This window comes from Schistocerca cancellata, chromosome 2 (assembly GCF_023864275.1).
Source record: "Schistocerca cancellata isolate TAMUIC-IGC-003103 chromosome 2, iqSchCanc2.1, whole genome shotgun sequence".
Lineage (NCBI taxonomy): Eukaryota > Metazoa > Arthropoda > Insecta > Orthoptera > Acrididae > Schistocerca > Schistocerca cancellata.
Genome location: NC_064627.1, coordinates 625751662 through 625773710, shown reverse-complemented (window position 1 = coordinate 625773710; position 22049 = coordinate 625751662). Strand labels below are relative to the sequence as shown.

Below are 22049 nucleotides of genomic sequence, written 5' to 3'. Positions count from 1 at the left end.
CCCAAGTCTGGACAGACTTACCAGACGGGAAGAAAAAATAAACAGATAAATACTGTATTTACCTTAGTATATGATGACGATCCCCATCCCCACTCTCCTTTACAAGAGGTTGAATGGGAAAAGTTTATTTTTAACACACTCTGACTAACCTAAATTTACAGTACCACCTAAAAAAGTTAATATTATGCTTATTCTAAACTTACATCATTTATTGATTGTCTACCTTCTGATATTAAGAGGAGAACTAAAATAAACAAAAAGAAATGGTTTACCTTAATTTTTATTTTAACTTTGGTTTTTCTTACTATCTCTGTGGCATTAATATTTTTAATCATAGTCACCAGTACCACCACCTTCATCACAGGTATAACTATCTTCATTTGTAAGTCTAATGTTATTTCTTTCTTCGTAACACTCTTCCCGTAGTATGTCATCTTCTGAACCATCCATAGCATTGGATATGCAGCACTTTTTGAATCCTTTCACATTCACTTCTATGACACCAAATTTTCTGTCTGCTGCACACCTGTTTGTGGCTGCTTTTTCATGAATCATCATTGACTTAAAATTAGTATCATACTGTCTGTGTGAACCAGTTGGCAACTGAACTCGTAGATCCACATTTCTTGACAGAGTCACAGATCTAGTTTTCACCCGTTATTGATTGGTGCAGTTTACAGTCATTACAGCACACACAACACAAGCATACTGAATACCGACAATGTGGTGTCCTCTCAGCTCCCAACAGCCGAGAAGGAAGAAATTGCACAACTTCGGATCAACACTGTAGCCAAATTTGAAAATTGGGTGTTGCAGAGCAGTTGCAGCTTTAAGGGCCCTGCACATGAGCAATGGAAATTGTGATATTGGCCTATTCAGAAATAAATAGCCTAATATTTTTGGCAAGCAAGAATATAAATGTCACTGTTGTTCATGAGCTGTGCTATTAGGTTTATGCCTGATCACAATTTGTAAAAGCATAGACTTGATTTTTGCAATACTGTTTACATTAAATTTGAGATATTAACTTCATTTGTTTGGCCATACTGTCTATAGTTGCTATATAAATATTGAAGATATTTTAAATCCGTCTTTGCAACCACAAGAAAATGCATCTTCTGTCACCAAGACTGTTTTGTATTAATGAAACAAAACATATCAGTTGTCTCTATTGAACTATATTTACAATTTGACTTGCTTCCTTGATCAAAAAGCAGTTTTGTACAAGAGATGTTGACTTTCCTATGGTATTTTATATCCAATTTTTGCTCACATCAGGAAATGCTGTCTGTCTGCACATTTTCCAGATACATGAATGCTGTTGATTCTGGCTTAACACCACACTGATTTGTGGTGCTGCACTTTGCTATCTTTTCTATCAAGAAATGCATAGTTCTGTAAAGCACTGTGGGATTAGACCAGAATCAACAGCGTCAAACATCAGAATACCTCGAAAATTTGCAAGCAGATAGTGTTTCCTGATGTGAGTGAAACTCCATACAGCAGAGATGTTGGGTTGCAGACAGGCACAACAAGAAGACTACTTAACACACAAACTTTCAACCAGAAGGATTTCTTCTGAAATAAACAACAAACACACACACACACACACACACACACACCATTCAGACGCAGCTTTGACCACTGTCTCTGGCTGCAATTCAACATCTCCTCTGTCACGCGGAAGTACCAATCTATCAGTTTTATAATATAATCATCAGTAACATCAACATTTTTTTAACGAACTACCTTTTGACATTATTTCAGTAAAATGAAACATGCTTGGTTTCAAAATATACATATTCCTGTAGCTGCAGAGACGGTTTCAAAACACCTCCAATACGAGATATTAATCATCCTTATTTTATTGGTGCTGCATGTGTATTGCTCTATGATATGACTGACCAACAGCATGAATCAGACAGCTACCATCTTGATTTCACTGCTTACAGAGTTAACATCTATTGTGTTTGAACGTTTTTGTCTTTATACATGAGTATAACGGAAGTATGCAGTTTTATAGATACACCACATTAAGGACCTCTTCAAAACACATCGTTTCCAATATTGTTTGTAGTGTTAATCTGGCAAGAAATGATGCTTTGGTATAGAAAACTTTTACCTAATCGATTATACAATGTACAAAGGGAGACCTCAGCACTGGTAGTTTAATCTGGGAATCTAAGATAACCCTCTATTTTTTGAATGAGGAATCTGGGAAAAAACCTTATCTTATTATTGGGTAAATATGGCTATGTTAAAACATGTTTACACTACAAAAGCAAGTGAAACAGGGCTGAATAGTTTAATTCATGCAGAATAAGTGTCACCAATATTTACAAGTTGTGGGAAGAGAAAAGATAACCAATCACCATATATCTAAAGACTTTAACTGCATGTACGGACAAAGACTGAAACCATAGTACAGCTTTTGAACAATGTCCTTCGTCAGAACTAACAGACTGCCAAATATGAATTTTCCCTCCTTCCTCCTTTCACAAGACCAAATATGTACCTCAAATGTCACGAGGAGCTTATGGATGCTCAACACTTAGGATCTCAAATTTCTGCCAGTAAAGTGATGTTAACAGTTTCCCTGACAAGTTTAAAAGGTAATATGGAAAATGTGACAAGGAATAATGCCTGGACTTTTTCTCAAAGGATTTGATACTGCTGCACAATAACAATTGCCCCATACTGCCAAGGAATCTGCATTGTATGACCTGCACTAACAAACATTCATCCATGCAAAATCTGCAGCAACAAACTTTTGTCAATGCTTTCCATTCAAAGTAAAATATTGTGTTAAGGTATTTCTGATGATGAAGGCATCTACCTTCAAAATGTGTAAAAGTTAATGATTTTGCAAATGTGGATGGTTGAGCAAACACGTTAGTTTTCAAGCTGAGTATGGACACAAAACTCACATCCAATCACGAATAAAATCTATAAATTTCTTACAAGTTAATATGGAAGATACTTCCTATTAATAAAAGTTGTGTCTATCATGTTGCCATGGTGACAGTAAACTGGCACTGTCCAGAGGCTCTAGAAGGGACTGCCAACTATGGATCTTTCTACCTGTGATGTTGTAGGTGAGACAAAGCACAAACTAATTCCACTTTTTTAATGATGACTAGAAGGATTCAATAAATCGTCATCAGTAACGGAGGCATTTTACTGTTAGCAATTGGTCAATGCCAAATTGTATGATATTGTTGCTGGACTGTCTCACGGTAATCTTGAACTGGTGTTGTAGTGGCGTAAACTCTTCTGGCATTTGTGGAGGAGTTGCAGTTGAAAGTGGAGTAATGTAGCAGCATCGATTTACTAGTCACTGAATGGTGGTGAGATACAGATGTAAGAATGAATTACAGGTAAAGCTGTTCTCAACCTTAAGGTTGGTTGAACATCGAGCCTACTGGTAGCGGTGTGTCCTTTCCCTGTTTCAATCACTGAACTAACTGACCGGTGATGTCAGATGTGTGCAAAGATCATTTATTTACATGATGAATGCTGTGTGTGTGTGTCCATTATTGAATAAATTTTCATACAGCATGTTTCAACTTACAATAGTTAAAATATAGCACTTACAGAGATGCCGATGCATCAGGTAGGAGTCAATGAGTGTAAAAGTTACACAAATAGTGAGCACATAAGATAATATTACTTTGCTAAGGTGTCCAACAGAGGGTACAAAGTATTATTACAATAATAAATTAATTAAATATTTAATAGATGCAGCTGGTAGCTCAGAAGCACTTAAATAATTTGGAATGATAAGAGACTCTAAAGCCAATGAAAGACAAGAGACTTGGCTATCAATATCTTTCCAGTTTACCCATAAAAAATTTTTGCAAGGAAATTATTAAGTACAGCAGAAGATATATCTATAAGACATACTAATGTACCTGCCACCGACGAGCTTCTTTGACACTAACAGCAGGTTCCCAGCGGCTTGGCTGAGGCAAAAGTTTTTGGCACGGCAGGCCAGAAAGTATACTACCCCCATTACTATTCCCATTAGTGTAATGATTTCCTCCATTACTTCCTTTGTCCTTGGAATCAGTGAGAAGTGGTGGTATGGCTCTTTTCTGCAAAATTCAACACATCAAAGACAAATATACATTATGAGTACAAAGTGCTTACGATAGTAGATAATCACTCACAACATAATGAGGCACTGAATAGTCCTGTATGTCCCTGCTCTTGTGCTCATTATATGTGAAAGCTTAGCTTCTCTTGTAGCGTATTAATCTTATACACCAATATTATATGTGAAAGCTTTGGTTTTCATGTAGCAACACTATGCATATTAATTTAAACCATTAACTTTTTCTGTTTGTGTGTTCGCGCTACTTAACAGTGATGTTGCTATTAGCTGACTGTGTCACATGTCCTAAGCTCTGAATACCCACTATCATCGGCTGGCAAGATGACGTTATGTGAGCTATGACTGTCTTACAAAAGCGCATCGCAATCTCGATTTCAATGCTTCGGAAAGTAATGTGCAGTGTATGGTGGAATTCCAATTTATACTTTCGTAATACGAAAATATGCAGCGCACATGTTGTTGCACATCAAAGATCTTTTCAAAAGTGTTTTTTTCCCTGCGATTCGTTTTCTAATGTGCCAGTAATTCTACGCCCAATTCAAAAGTAATAGAAGTGTGCATAACTACAATACTAGGAGAAAGGATGATCTTCACTATTCAAGATTAAATCTAACTTTGGCACAGAAAGGGGTGAATTATACTGGCACTAAAGTCTTTGGTCACTTACCAAATAGTATCAAAAGTCTGACAGATAACCAACAAGTATTTAAGAAGAAATTAAAAGAATTTCTGAATGACAACTCCTTCTACTCCATAGAGGAATTTTTAGATATAAATTTTAAAAAAAATAAAAAAAATAAAAATAAAAAAAACACAAAAAATGAAAAAGTTGTTATATTAACTTAAGTATGTTGTTAAATTAATTTAATTATGTCATGTATTGGAAAATTTGACACGTTCCACATCATTACGAAATATGGTATTCATGATCCATGGAACTTGTATTAATCTAATCTAATCTAATCTGAAGGGTTCTGATATCGAGAAGGCTATTTACGCGTATAGTGAAAATGTACTTAATTCTTTAAATAACCAATTACAAGCAGCAGGTATTTTCTGTGATTTGTCAAAGGCATTTGATTGTGTGAACCACAACATCCTTTTAAATAAATTAGAATTCTATGGTGTCACGGGCAGTGGTGCAAAATGGTTCAAGTCATACCTCGCTAACAGGAAACAAAGGGTGTCAGTGCAAGGCAATAGTGAATTAAGTCATCAGTCGTCATCAGTCATCATCAGAATGGGAAGAAATTACATGTGGTGTCCCACAAGGATCCATCTTAGGCCATTGCCTTTTCTTGTGTACATTAATGATCTCTCATCAATTACACTGCCAGATGCAGAGTTCGTTTTGTTTGCAGATGACACAAGTATTGCAATAAATAGTATGTTGAGTGTAGTTCTAGAAAGATATGCTAATGATATTTTCATGGATATTAATAAATGGTTTAAAGCCAACTCACTGACATTAAACTTCTAAAAGACTCACTATATGCAATTCAGAACCTGTAAGAGGTTTCCACTCAGCATATGCATAAAGTATGAAGAAGAGCAGATAGAAGAGGTTGACAGTCTTAAATTCCTGGGATTACAACTTGATAATAAATTCAGTTGGGGGGAACACACCACAGAACTGCAGAAACACCCTAACAAATCTGTATTTGCAATTCGAGTGGTAGCTGACATAGGCAACATAAAAATGAAAAAGCTTGCATACTTTGCCTACTTTCATTCCATAATGTCATATGGTATAATATTTTGGGGCAACTCTTCAAGTCAAACAAAAGTTTTCAGAGTCCAAAAGCGTGTTATACGTATTATTTGTGGAGTAAATTCATAGACGTCCTGTAGAAACCTCTTCAAAGAACTGGGTATACTAACTACTGCCTCTCAGTATATTTACTCCTTAATGAAATTTGTCCTAAACAATATATCTCTTTTTCCAACAAACAGCTCAGTTCATACATACAATACCAGGAACAAAAATGATCTGCACAAGGACTTAAAAGCACTTACTTTAGTTCAAAAAGGGGTCCACTACTCAGGAACACTCATATGCAATAATTTGCCAGCAAACAAAAAATTTAGTTACAAATAAAGATCAGTTTAAAAGGAGTCTGAAAGACTTACTAGTGGTCAACTCCTTCTACTCCACTGATGAATTTTTTTTAATAGAAACAAATGATGTATTGTATATACTCATACTATTAGTATTGTTATTTCAGATTAAAAAAAAAAAAAATTGACATGTTCCACATCCACGAGGATCTCCTCAGCACGGATCTATGGAACGAAAAACTAATCTAATCTAATTATGATAGTTTACTAGTCATGACATAGGTACTAATAATGACACATAAATAAGTGTGAATATGTGAAGATAATTTGATTTAAATGTCTTTGAAGCTGCTCGATAAGTCGGAAAGCTAGTTCCCTTCTTTTACATTCTAAACTCTACCCAGGACATATTCATCTTTTTTGTGCTATGATAGGAGCAGTTTTCATTGTGGTGTAATTATATTCCATCCTGGGTATTGTACCAATTTATGAATGCAAAGGCTGATTTCAATTACGAAAACTGGCAATGGAACTTTGCTATGGGGTAAAAGAAAGTAAAATAGAATAATAATTAGAATAATACTAATGTTCCCTCTCAACCAAAAGAGTATCAGGGTGTACACACGGACAAGGAAAATAAAATTCCCGGATTTCTCCCGGATTTCCTGGTTAAAAACACACTTTATCCCAGATGAAAACATACTTTTTCCCTGTTAACTGACAGTATGTGTTCTCTGGGAACCATACAACTTATCAGTCCTTTGAATGGTTATGGTTTTATACATGGGCGTAGAATTTCCCGGCACATTAGAAAACGAATCTGTGATTCATACTAAAATGTGCACATTTAAACTGCATATTTAAAGTGCACATTCGTACGTCAAAATTCCCAGTGAAGTAGACCACGACATGATATTAAGCTTTTCAATGTGGTTTTTGCGATGTAAATTTTCTTGGAGTACAAATACTGTGTTATCTCATGTTTGGTTATTTATTATGGCATAATGCCATATGGGCTAGAAGTTGAAAATGTGCACTTGAAATGCAGCGAACAGTGTGTGTGGAATTAAACACTTTGTTTCAAGTATATTGTCTGCCTCAGCAGAAAAGATTAATAAAAGAAAATTTCTTTAGCAAACTGACAAAAATAACTTCATTGTTCTGCAAGGCAATTAATGCTTGACTGACAGAAAGGTGGAAATAAAATAAAATAAAATCTGAAACTAATAACACATTTTAGACTTCCGTAATTATGTGAATGTATTTTAATTCACTCGATAGTTCCCGGCCACAGAAATCTGTTTTGTTTTCATATGACGTGAGAGCTGTAAACGAAGAGGAAACAGCAAAATCACTAAATGTAAATGCGGGGCAGGTGGAGACTACCCACTTCCCCACTATAACTCAAGACTGCTCTGCGCGGATCTACGATATTTCCGAACTGCGCTGCACCATCGAGCGTTTGAGATAGGACGGCAAAAATTTTAAAAAATTAAATTTTCAAAAATGTGTTCATTTTGTAGCGCACATCTTCAAAAAAAAAAAAAATAAATAAATAAAAACTCCTTAGAAAATTTGTGCTCTTTATTCCCTATCAGCTAACAACTTGCTGCTTTGTGTGACATGAAACTAAATATAGGATACATTAAACCAGTAAAGATATGAGACAAGCATGACAATACACATTTCTTCAATCCTTAGCTACTAGAATTTTTTTTTTCCTCCTTAATCTTGCTACAGCTTTACATGGCGTGCTTTCCTTTCTGTGAAAGAATCTATTACCTCATCAAAGTTCGTCAAATGTTTTGCAACAAGAAAAATTGAAATGTCGTTGTCTAATACTGAAAAAACTGTTAATACAAATAGGACCCAAGACTGGTGTGGTTTCTCAATCTGATTACGTCTATTTTGTCACTGTCTGCTAGATAAAACAAAATAGGCCTTTCTAAAACTGCAACAATTGTAACACACATCAAATAAAAGTGACTGTTTTGGCACAAACGGTCATTTTTATAACGGCAGAATATAATTCACAAAGTACCAATATCAAATGCCTATTAGGCCTACTACAAGCAAAAAGCTTTACGTTAGGAAATAGTTTCACACTTCATTCATAAGCTCCAGTTTCTCAAGCATGAGATCGAAAAGTACTAGTACGAAATTTTTAAATAAACTTGGAATCGTCATATTGTTCCATAATTTGTGTGATGTCCCCGTTTCTTCCCCTTCCTCTTTCTAACAAACAGTCTTGTTATCACTAATTCTGTAACTATTCCTACCAACGTCAAAGCTTATTCACCGATTGGCTTGACTAACTTTGCCAGAATCACCGGTTTAGTTATCCCGCGATTATTCTCTGATTAGGTGTTGTTACATGTTCGTACAACCCATTTTCCGCACTACTTCCAGAGTAGAACTTGAAGCAGCTGCTAGACGGGGACTGTACAACTGGCCCTTACTAGTATAGCGATCTGGCCAAAAATTTTCTGTCAAACTTTTCATTTTCTTGGATACACGAAGAAGGTAATAAGTAATCTTTCATACCTGTTATTCGTTTATTTCCACTCTGGTAGTCTGAATCTATGGATTTCGCTAGTAACTATAGCAACGCTCATCATTCATAAATCCAAGCAACCACACAGACAGCGGTTGGCATTCATCCGTTCGGCCGTACTCCGCTCAGCTCGTATAGCTCCTTTTATCTGTAGGGAAGTTTGTTTCTACATGCGGCGAGGATTCTCCTGACAGAGACATCATGTACACTATGCACGCATTCACAAATCAACTTCATTCAGAAATAAACTTAAAATGTGTTCAAAAATGTTCAAAAACCGACGGGGATGCGTTTCAAAGTCATATGAATAATCAATAGACTAATGTGTGTTGAATGCTAGGCACTTTGTGAAACAAGGTTTTATCCCTCTAGAACATGGATTTGACCCCCCTCCCACTCCCTCCTAGATCAGGGCCTGTTGCGCATGTATGAATCTGGCACCTTGGGCGCTCCAGTAAAATTTTTCCCGGTAGCTTCTACCTGCTTGCTGTGTCTGCTTACACAGCCAACAGCCACATTTCTGTAGCCAGAATCGGGAGAAGGTACTACTCAACTGTGCATGAACGTGATCCCACTCGTAGCTGCTAAAATGAATTTAATCTAATGCAAACAGTTGTGATGTCATGCTCATCGGAGGCAATTTGTTGTTACGAAGCATCGCATAGTCTTCCTAAAGCCTTTGACAAATTTTGCTGTTGGCAGACGCTTGTATGAGCACTGTGTTATCTTGCTGTATATGGCACATTTCCTTTGCAATTTAAGTTTTATTTTAGTTTTTTCTCTCGTTTATGTTTTATAGCTACGGTATTATTCTGCAGTAGTGGGATACAGTAATATCCTTTGTTAGAGAATCCATTCTTACCAGTCAAAATTACAAAAATTTAACTGAAAACAAAAACAATGACAAATTTCCGGAATTTTAAATAATTCCCAGGTTGTTCCCGGTTTTCTCCCGGATGAAAAAATTCCCGGGTTGTTCCCCGTTCTCCCAGTTGTCCCGGGTCGTATACACCATGAATATGTAACTTTAGACCATGGCAGTCAGTATTTCTACGTACATTAAAAAACATAAAAGAGAGGGGGAATGTGTACAACATATTAATAAGTATCTAGGTACAAATCATTTCTGTAACTTTACTGTTCTCTTTTCCTTAGTATTTCAGACCTGTGTAAGAATAATTAAATAAGACCAGAGACAGGGATGTTAACAGGGAGAGCATAAATTTTTTTTGTCAATCAATACAAATTACTACTATGCCACAAAGAAAGTAAATGGATGAAGTTCGTCTTTTGGCTGTATCCACTAATCACATAAAATGGCATTGCTACTTTCACAGTACAAATAACTTTATTTCGAATAGTTTCTTAGCAGGTGGGATGATTGTAGAAACTAAATGAACTATTTATGGAACTAAGAAAATAGCACCATATTCCCACAAGCAAAAAAGTAATGTATTCCTTTTAGTTAGGATCCGTGTGTTGTTTTGAACATCACTGCATACTTTTCCTAAAGTTGTCAACAATGTAGACTAACATCTAATTAAATAGAACAATGAATGAGTGGAACACCCTCCATGTAGACATCATCTTGTCTGGAATAACTTTCTTTTCCCTAATCTAAAATGAGTGTTACGCATGCTAACCTTTTTCGACATATAACTTGGCATGACCTTGTTCTCATCAGTAAAACAGGCCAACCACAATTAAGTAAACGATTGTACATATATTCTGTTGTATTGACTGCTAGAGAGTTCTCAATAAATGGCTCTTTTCAGGGCCTGTGGGATATGTTTATTAAAATTTCACCTTTATGTGAGCTTATTTTCAATACAGAAAAAAAGCATTACTACAAATGAAGAATGGCATGAGTACATAATAGCTGCTGGATGTGCGTAATACAACTGCTATTCTTCAGGTGGCGATTACTACACAGCATGCTCAGAGGACATGCTCATGCAGCTTATTGCCATCTTTTAGACTCTGGGAAAGATAAAATCATTGGCATGATGGACATAGGAGCATACTGACAGAGCGTAGACAGTTTGCTGCAGTGCAATGATAGCACAATGAGTGGCAACAAGATGGACTTAAGCCAACAATGTGGCAAGAAGAGTAGACATGGGACCTACCAAACAGATTACACTATGAGAAGATAGTAGGACTATTTGACTGTCTCTGACAAGTAAAACAGATGACAATAGCTGAAATCTGGACAGACATTATACGCAGTGTTTCACCACAAACCTTAACAGATTACTAAATTCCGGGTTGAGGTATCGGGTTGCGAAGTGTCTTTTACAGCTAACTACAAATCACAGACAACAGACACAGACAACAGATACTTTCAAGTATAGAGCCAGAGTCAAGGCTAGACTTAACTAGATACGGATTGTCCTCCTGTGATGTTCAATGTTGAGTGTCACATCTGTCTGTGTTGTCCAGATCAACATCAATGTGTACACAGATGACTTGGTGAAGGGTAATAGATAGCAGTCATTCTGGAGACCCATACATTTCCAACTCCTGGAATCACAGTATGGAGAGCTATCAGAGATAACAGCAGTACTGATTTGGTAATTGTTGAAGGGAATATAACATATTTATCCTAGTATAAGATGACCCTGAAAATAAGATGGACCCTTTTTTAAAGAGGCTCTTTGATCAAATTTAATTTTTAACAAATTCTGCCTAATCAAAATTTCAAAGACAGTTCCACTGATATACACTATCTGCCAAAAAAAGTTAACACTGTACCTATTCTCAACTTGTGGTATTTACTGACTGTATACAGTCTCGCAATACAAGGAGAAAAAGAAAGAAAATGGAGAGAGAGAGAGAGAGAGAGAGAGAACCTGTTTGCATTAATTTTTATCTTCATGTCCTTCTTTGTTTACTATCTAAGGCAGTCATCTGTGGTCACTATTTCTAATACTTGTACTAATAATAACATAATAACTGGTATCGTTATCAGGGACGGTAGTTACGACTAACCAGTGCAAGGTGAGAAAAAAAAGGAGGCCCTTTAACATACAAGCAGCAATGAAAGTTATAATCATGGTTGTCACAAATATTTCGCTGCTTCTTCCAAATATTTTGCTATTTCTGAGGTTGTGGCTGTGGTGGGACCCGAGAACGCAGCTATTTTTTCAAATACATAACGGATTTCGCATCTATACTGATGTGAGAATGTGACAATATTTTCCTCCATCTCTTGCTTCCAAACACCATCTGCTCCATGCTCTCACAGCTCTATATGCACGGAACCAGCAGCCTGATACAATGTACCCTTTCATTCATGTTATACCCTTACAGTGAGTATTAGCCACGAAACACCTAAGCACACCACTGGCCCCTATCTAGATGTTAATTGTCTTCTGCAGAAATGTATGCTATTGTATTTGTCCAATTTCATGGTCAATCCAACTCTGACTGAAAGTGAAAAGGCAGCTAACTCAGAAGAAGATTTAGATGGGATCTCTTTTCCATCGCCACTACGAAAATGAGCAAGTCTTTTTCTTTTTCTAATGTCTAATATATTTTGGTAAAATCAATGTTACATTTTGCTCAGCACAGTTAATTAACAAGTATTGTCCCTTTCATAATAACTTTCTCCAATCAATCCAGAAAAACAGTTAACAATAATATATTGTTAAAAAAGAACGCCATCTATGCTACGCAAGGGGGGTTACAAAAGATTCTCAATTGTGTGTGTGTGTGTGTGTGTGTGTGTGTGTGTGTGTGTGTGTGTGTGAGAGAGAGAGAGAGAGAGAGAGAGAGAGTGGAAGAATTAAATAAATTAAATAATAATCCATTAAAACAGATTGTAGCAAAATTAGACATTGCTTACGAATGCACCAGCACCACAAGTACAAATGCTTGTTTCAACAATTTTGTGACACTCCACAATCTTTCCAAATAAATCTTCATCTAACCTGAATTGTCAATGCCACATCTGTATATGTAAGGCAGCTCCTGTATAAATCTCAAGGTAAAAATGATGACCTCAGCAGTATTAGTTTAACCTGTGAACGTAAGACAACCCCGAATGTTTTGAATGACTAATCTGGGTAAAAACCTCGTCTTATAATCGGATAAATATAGTATCTGTCTGTGCAACATATATATTTTTGGGGGGGGGGGCAATAGATGACATCTTGGTGAACAACTTTCATTAGAGACAAAATGTTCATTGGCACTTCTGAGTGATGCTAGGTATAGTATTCGATAGACTTGGAACGACAAGATTTCACCAAACCAGTAGCTTCTACTAACTAAGTGTGCAGCATGTACCCCAGTAATCTGATAAGAGTGATTTTCAACAACAAAATAATAAGAATGAGCAGAGAAAGATATTTTAGAAGTGAAACAGATACTTAATTTTTATGGAGCCTGCCATCTTTCCTGCAGAGCAGAAGACTGGTTTATAGGCAATACATAACACTGCATACAAATGCCTATGCCCTGCCGCCTCTCAGGAGCGTAACCAGTCTTAAGACAACCTCTAGTGTCACCAGAAAGTGTAAGCAGACATTTTGCCTCACAAAAGTCAGTCCCCATGATGTGTTCTATCATCCAGAGACATTGGGCACAAGGGCTTTGAAACACTTTTATATTCTTTGTGCCATCATCAGTCTTCTGTCTAGTTTGGTATTGTACTGTCTGCTACAGATATCAAACAACACTAAGAACACACAGGGTGTTTCAAAGTCCTTGCGACAAATGTCTAGAAGTGATAGATCATGCTGTAGGAAACAACTTTTGTTAGAGACTGACATGAAAAAAAATAAGCATTCTGTTGCACTGTCTCATATAACTGGAGAGTGTAACACCTAAGCAACAGTTCAACATCTATCAAACAACCTGAGGATGTCACCGTCCCGCCTTACAGCCCCCTCCACCGACAAACATCATATATACACATTTCGACTCTTGTGCCAATATCTTCATCTCAAAGTAGGTGAGGCTGAAGCAATCAAAATGAATAACAATTTCAAGATGCATTAATAATCAATACCAAAAAATGAAGACACTAATAAAAGCATACTTCAAAATATTAGGTACTCTTTATTGTAGATTTCTATACAAACTTTTAAGATTGTCTCATCATAAATTTGACAATTATTTCATGTACACTGCACAAATCGCCTGTCTTTGGCTGCGAAAACACATAGTAGTGAAACTTTCCTGCATCTCCAACACAGGAACAAGAACACAGAATGATATACGAACATGCAAATTCTGATAAATCTTCAAAGAATAATTTATTTATGTATAGCTGTTTCCTTTTTTGCATTCTGCTAGGAGCTCTAAGATCATTAAATGGTGTGTGAATACTCTACATGACATCAAAGGCTGATATCTTCAGTCCAATTACCATGCTTATCTTTTCATGGTTGATCTGAAAGGTGAGGTCATAATGAGTAGAGGAAAAAAGCATACTACCACGTTTAACAGCAGCACCTTTCAGCAACAATGCTCCAAATTTGTGTCCTGTTAGTTCTTTCAAATGACTACAATTAAAAAAAAAAAAAGAAAAAGAAAAAGAAAGAAAGAAAAAAAACCTCCTTAATAAGTAATGGATGTGGGGACATTCTAAGCCAGTACCATAATATGTGAATGAAAAACCTGGAAAAAAGATACACCAAGAAAGGAAAAAGAAAGCAACAAATAATGTACTGTGGTGGGTAAAATATTTGGAACAAGACAAACTTTTAACCAGTAACAGTTGACATATAAATAACGTATTGGGATATCACAGTAGACACTTTTCCAAAACAAGGTTGTATATAAAAATCTTACCTCTGGACCATCATAAATGGAGTTTTCCACAGTTTTTTGCTTATTTTCAACACTGAAATCAGAAACAGAGTCAGTTGGGTGCCATGTTGTTCCTCCACCATCCGGCAACAGCTGTTCAATAATACCAGAGTCATACACAATTGCGGCTATCCATACAACCATGAACACCATAAAGCCACGCTGAACGATTCGAGTGCGTGCCCAGAAATGCACCACACGCAGTCGCTTTGGTATCTGCAGATTGCAAAAAATCAAGTCTGAACTGACTGAAATATATACCACAAGATAACTTTTTACAATATAAGAACTACAAGATATCATACGATCTTCAGAACAGTTCATAAATGTGTGGAGGAAAAAAGAGTCACCAAGAAATGCACTACGGCAAGTATGGCATCACACTGCAGCTTATTGAATATCATTTCTTCTTTCCTCAAGTACTTAAAAGCCATGGAGCATCCCCTACACAAAATATTCATAGCTGGTGTACATCACTCAAAATTAAATATCCAAACATAAGATCCTGGAAAACCTCAAGAGAGGAAGAACTACTTACTGTCATCGTGAAACATGTCTTTTGCACATATGACATTTATTTTTTAAATAAATTATCAATTTAATTTGAACAACTAGCTTAATGATAAAATTACTGTGTTCCACCTGTGTAGACACACATCATTTTTAAAGGAAACTGAGTTGTCAGCTATAGTCTTTTCAAAGCAGTAAATAATTTCAAAAGGCAAGTCACTACTTTGGTAATGTTTTGGGAGGAAATTTAATTACACAAGAGCATTCCAACAGACCAAAACAAATACCAACTCCACACACCTGGAAGTAATTGAGGATGTACATAACATGCTCTACTATAACATAAATGGTTTTTAAGCATGAACTGTTTTTATGTCCAATGTTACAACGAAAAGTAATTATGGAACAGTCATCAATACACATTAGGAGGTGGGGGGAGGGGGGAGGGGGGGAGGGGGAGGGAGAGAGAGAGAGAGAGAGAGAGAGAAAGGAATCGGCAGTAATCTTGTTCAAAACAAGCATCACAGAATTCACTTGAAGTAGTGGCGGGATAGGCTGTTTTCCTATTTTTAGATTTTTGTTATTTGGAGAGATTATAACATCCAAATTGCATTTAAGGTCAATATTCTCACAAATATCTCTTATTTTTATGTAATTAAAGCTCAAAAATCATTAAATATCAAGATTTGGTCATGTGATCGAAAATGCTCTGTTACTGCCTGAAGCTTTGGTGACATCACAGACTATGAGTCAGGCAAAGCTGTGTGTGTGTTACAGGTTGGTTGATTGCTTGATTTGCAGGAGGGGACCAAACAGTGAGGTCATCAGTCGATTAGGGAAGGAGGGGGAAGGAAGTTCGCGATGCCCTTTCTAATTAACCATTCCAACATTTGCCTGAAGTCATTTAGGGAAGTCACGGAAAACCTAAATCAGGATGGCTGGGCGCAGGTTTGAACTGTTGTCCTCCCGAGTGCAAATTCAGTGTGCTAGCCACTGTGCCACCTTGCTCGGTCGTGTGTTACAGGAGTGTTAGCTGAAGTAACTATGTTTTTATGTACTTTTCTGCAATTAGTTTACCTATTTAGTGACAGAAAATGTATTCACAACCTTTGAGTAACAATAGGAAGGAATTTTGTGACTGCTGATAGCAGAAATCTTACAAAAATTGATGCATTTATTTAGAGCAGAGATATGTGCAAGGATGGACATTCTTTTCCCTGCTCCCTGCAGCATCATTAAACCTGTTCAAAACCAAGGAATTACAGAACTTTTGCAAAAGGGTCCTATCTTATATCTAAATTGTTGACTATTAGTCATGAAATATGACCCAAGGCACAGTAAAATTATTCATGACAAATCTCAGTGTTGATTTCCACTGTACAAGATACTCAGCACAGGTAGTGCCCACAGCATTCACTGTGTGTCCAACCAATAGTGCATGTGACTATGGATAAGGAGAATTTAAGTTCGCTTCCTGGAAGGGTCACGAATTTTTAAAAGTTTTACATGAAAGATGAAAATACCATTCCAAAGAACTCAATGTAGCAATTGTTTCGATGGTGGGATGTATTGTATATACCTTCACATTAATCTTAGTCTGAGAAATAGACAACTGAGAGTAAATGCATTTACTTTTCTTACAAAAATTACCATTTTTGGAAAGCATTGCTAGTATTGAAGATATCACGATACTCCCATAGTACAACATGGTGTAGGGAGATAAGGTAAACTAACATCAATGTCTGAAACAGACTTAACTTCATCTTATGTAATGATGATGAAACTTCAAAAGATTAAACAATAAAGATCCTAGATGGACAGTACGACGTGGAAGAAAACATTGTTTCTAATAACATAAAAAATGTATGGTTGCATTAACTACAAAATATCTTTATGAATGTGACGTGTGTGAACAGCTACTGCAAATGTAAGGTCATATAAATGCCAAGGGATACACAATAATACTCTGTTTCTAATTGGAGTGGTGACATTTTGTAAGTGTGATTTTTGTTTGCATATTTATAAATAAGTTAAAATATTATTGCAGGCTACATTGGAACCTATGGACATCACCTTACAATATTGACAGTCCACCCTCTACCCATGATGTGCAAGGAAGTCACTCAGAATTTAATTTCACTGACTGACAGTTTCCTTCTTTGTGACAGAGCGAAAGCTTATTCGGAGGTAAATTAATGTTAACTTCAGAGTCCAAGACATTATTAATTAGGTACAGAACATTTTGCTGATACAGAGTAACCAATTTTTATGCACCTTCTCATTCTTTGAAACACTCAAAAACAATTTTTCAAGAGTTTTTATGGATGCATTTGTACAGTGTGGTACTATACACCATTTGTAATCTATTTTCTGAAATGAGTAGGAGCAGTGGGCCAGTCAGTTACATTACAGGCTTCACATGTATCGAATGGAGCGTTTTAGTGGGCTTTCAAATTATTTGAATTTCATTTTGATTTTTACAAAAGAATGGTGAAACTGAAGAAGGAAAAAGCACGTTATGAGCATAAAATAAAATAATGAACCATTTAAAACAATTTCCAGAATACAGTCACATACCGTATCTTAAGTCAGATTTGGATTTGGAGCTTTATATTTATTAATATGAATTCAGGTCTTTACCATTGCGCTCTCTCAGTCAGTCAGTAACGTACACTGAAACATGGCTGGAGCATGAAGATAAAGACAGAATCTTAACTTACAAGTACAGGTGACAGGTTTAGAAGATACAAGACATTTGAAGAGCTGTGGAGGAAGTACATACAAATTAGAAGAAAGTGTGTAAACAGTGAAGAGCATTGGGTTTTAAAAAAACTAAATAGGCAGGTATTTAAAAAAAATAGTATATGAAATGAAGCATACAAATTCCTATTAATGTTCTCTAATGAGGACCTAGATAACCAAATGGCTTGGCAATGTCCCATAAAAAGCAAACAAGACAATTTTACTGATTCTGCTGGTTGCTCCATGCATAGTCAGGTTTGACATCACAAGATTTGGTAATACAACTGCACAGTTTGACTGAAAGTCAGTTTCATCGTGATGCTTATACTTAGGACAGATTTTCTTGGATAAAATTAGCCTAGGGTCCTATCAACAGATTGATTCTTTTGTGGTTCTGCTACTTGAAATTTGGTGCAGAATTCTGAGATCTTGTTCAGGGCGATATTACACTTGGGGAGTAAATAGACTGTGGTCTTGTGCAATTTTGACTCTGAAGCTCTGCATGTTGATAGGTCAATAGACTGATTCTGGTATTTGGCTGGTGATTTATATGGTATCAGCTTTAGTTCCAATTCTGTTCTGTATTGGAGGAGGAGTAGTACTGCACACAATCCTCTCTGAGTAGAAGAGCGGTTTCTGTTTGCATGTGAAAGGGATAGTTCTCTGATGAATAAAGCATTGAGTACACTAAGCTGACTCAAGTGCATTATTAATGTTTTGCAGTCTCCATGCAAATCTAGTTATCATGGAATGTATTACTGGTGGTACTAATTTGTTTGTTCAAAAGAGAATGATATCGAGAACTAAATGACGGCAGAGGATTTTATAACAGGAAAGTTCAAGTATGAACTATGAACAGCATCATTATTCTCTTCAGAAAATTCTGTGTCACGTAGCCAAACTTTTGTAACATTAGAGGGATTGAGTTACAGCCCAATGTAAACACCTGAAGTGGATGAGCTTTGCTTTCATATGTTAAATATAGAGTAAAACTGGTGGCACAACTAGCTGTTTTTGTTTGTTAGGCAAGACTGGTGATCGGACATTGGGGTACACTGGCCCTCTAGCACAGCTTGGCATGTAATTGAAAAATAAGTAAAATCAAGTGCTGGAAAGTCCACACTGGAAAATCAACAATATTATGAAAAGGACACATTGCTACTCAACATGAGGATGACACACCGAGTTGCAGACAGGCACAATGAAAAGATTATCATGTGCTGAACTTTCAGGAAAGCTTTCTTCAGGAAAGGGAAGCACTCTCACATTGAACGAAATCAGCAATCTCGAATGGGGTGGGTAAGGGGGAGGGATAGCAGGGTACGGGCATTGGAGAGAGAAGAGTGCTGTTTCTTTTATTACGTGTATACAAGTGGAGAGGTAGAGTCATAAGCAGATTTACCAAAGTCTTTATTAGCAATTTCAAACATATGATAGGTACGATAGGCAATTACATCTCTATCATTAAAACTTTCAAGTCCAGGTACACTAGAAACTCCACTACCACCTCTCACTATGGCAACAGTGAACCATCCATTTACATGTGAGAATGTGTCATTTATATCCAAGCTAACATTAAGTGAACACCCAAGAAATACACAAGGTCCATCGACGAAGGTGTGGGCTGCAACACTATTGACTGGAATGCGATTTTTCTTATCTCCTGATGTTGTAGTAAGTTCGATGCTTTCTATATTTTTGTAAACTGAATTGAAAAGATTGTTTGAAGGCAAGTCTTTTGCTATAAATGTCAAATTTCATGATCAGAAGAACATCGAACTTACTACAACATCAGGAGACAAGAAAAATCGCATTCCAGTCAAGAGTGTGGCAGCACATGCCCTCGTCGATGGACCTTGTGTATTTCTTGGATGTTCACTTAATTTTAGCTTGGATATAAACGACACATTCTCACATGGAAATGGATGGTTCACTGTTGCCATAGTGGGAGGTGGTAGTGGAGTTTCTAGTGTACCTGGACTTGAAAGTTTTAATGATAGAGATGTAATTGCCTATCGTACCTACCATATGTTTGAAATTGCTAATAAAGACTTTGGTAAATCTGCCTATGACTCTACGTCTCCACTTGTATTGTATACACGTAACAAAAGAAAACTCAATTCTAATGAATCTGTATTTATTTGGATAAAAGGTAAAGGTGTATGTGAATATGTAAAATTTGTTGGTGATTGTACTACTTGGTACCTGGCAACAATGCCAGGCACAGTGGCAGGAGGCTGTGGCGAGGTATGAAACGAGGAACAGCAAAGAAGAGGAGCTTCCCTTATTTTCTGCTTCCCTCCCTCCCACCTTCCCACTAATCTGCCTGGAAGCTTTGTCCTGGTGCCACCTAGCCCCTGCACACTCTGCCAGAAAGTGCTCTTCACTTCCCCACCTGCACCCTGATTTCCCTTCCCCTTCCCTGCCCCAATCTGGACTGCTACTTTCACTCAACAAGACAGTTGCAGCTGAAGATAGCTGTCATGTGCATGAGGTGTGTCTTCTTTTCTGAGGAAGGCTTCCCCCAAAGGTCAATATGTAATAGACTTTTTTTGTGCCTATCTGCAACTCAGTGTGTCATCTTTATGGTGAGTAGCGATGCATGCTATTCATAATATTGTTGAAAATTAAGCAACAAAGACTCGCTTTTGACAACATTAAAACTGGATTCCCTGACTTGTGATTATACGTCTTTAAAAGTCAACTGAAGTTGAGATCGGAAGATCACATTGAGAAAAGTAAAGAAAAATTCAAGAAAAGGTTAATTTTATTTCAAAGTACTGGGCAAAATATTACACAAATTGACAATTAAGGATAGATAGTAGCACAGTTGTTAAGAAAGTATTTAGCCAAGAATATTTTGGAGTTAGTAATTTCATTGGAAGGGCCAGTAAAGTTGATTATACCCTATTATTATTTAAAAGTAATATCAAAGAAAGAAAAGTCATGAAACTGTGTGACTTTTCTAATAAAAATACATGCAAGCTTACTAGAAACCTGCCATAATACTGAAAAGAAATGAGCATTAATAAATAAAGCAAAAATGTATTTCATTAATTCCCCCCTCCCCCTCCCCAACAGCACAGCCTCCCAATGCTGCATCTAGTAGCCAACTAGGCAGCACTAGCATCTTACCTCACCCCAACTCTGCTATCACCTACCCCCCCCCCCCCCAATCCCTCCTTGTCCCACATCTCTTCTGCACCTCTACCATCGACCCCAAACAAATCACTGCTCACCTCAGATGCAATCGGAGTTGGGCTTTAGCATGTGCATCCAACAGTTGCTGTCTGTGTACGAACTGTGAGTGCTGAATGTGTGCAAGTTTTGTTGTCTAAATCTGATGAAAGAGTTTGATAGCTGAATAATAAATAGCAGCCATCATGTCTGTCTCCCACTTACTGCCTCCTCTATTTAGTGAGTAGGAATTATCCTTTTCATATGGTTGAGACAGACAGACAGACAGACAGACAAACAGAAAGTTACCAAGATCATTACAGAGAAGAATGTTAACTGTAACAACACATGAGGATAAGAAAATTTTGGCTTAAGGTGCAGGCAAGATATTTCATAAGTCTAACAAGGGTGGAAACACAATTATTAAAATATTACTTCAGATACCAAATAAAATTTAATGCTTAGTGTATTCAAGATTTTGATACAGAAGGTGAGAGATCTTGTCAGATGCTGACGTACCTGCCCCACTATAATGAATTTATAAATAACATACAGGAAACTAGTAAAAAAGATACCCACAAGGACAGCAGCAGAATTGTATGTTCTTCCCAATGGTGGAGCCACAATGCTTGCAGGATAGCTTGCTGAAGTTGATTCCAAACGAGGGTGTGAACGAGAGCGATGCAGGCCGCTTCGACGACCTGCTACACTGTCACCAACATCAGCGGACAGGAAAGAAGATCGTGAAACTGCAGCTGTGTATGGGGTACTGCTAACACCTGATGAACCATCTAATCCACTCAAGTCTGCTCGTCTAATGTCTGCAGCCAACACAGTCGAAAAAAATACAACCTGTAAAAACAGAGAACTATGCAAGTGGTCAAATTTAAAGCAAATACAAGACGTACAAGTTTCTCTAGTCTTGTATGCCCAATTTGTTATAACAGAGAAATTTGTCAAGTTTGTCGACATTGTCAACCAGGAGATATGCTAAATGTTTTAATATTTTTTTTATGTTAGGGACTGAAAACCCATTAAGTCAAATGCTCAAACCTGCATTTCCTCTCATACTGACCA

General features: G+C 36.8%; 1 protein-coding gene across 1 annotated transcript in view; it reads right to left on the bottom strand.

The window, feature by feature from the left end:
* LOC126162288 (sterol regulatory element-binding protein cleavage-activating protein) overlaps window positions 1–22049 on the bottom strand; it is a 284313-nt gene that overhangs the window by 120483 nt on the left and 141781 nt on the right. The window contains exons 10-12 of the mRNA XM_049918707.1: window positions 21552–21824; window positions 14526–14759; window positions 3912–4094 (exon numbers count right to left, since the gene is read on the bottom strand). Coding sequence (XP_049774664.1) covers window positions 3912–4094; window positions 14526–14759; window positions 21552–21824 — 690 coding nt within the window. The remainder of the gene's footprint in view (window positions 1–3911; window positions 4095–14525; window positions 14760–21551; window positions 21825–22049) is intronic.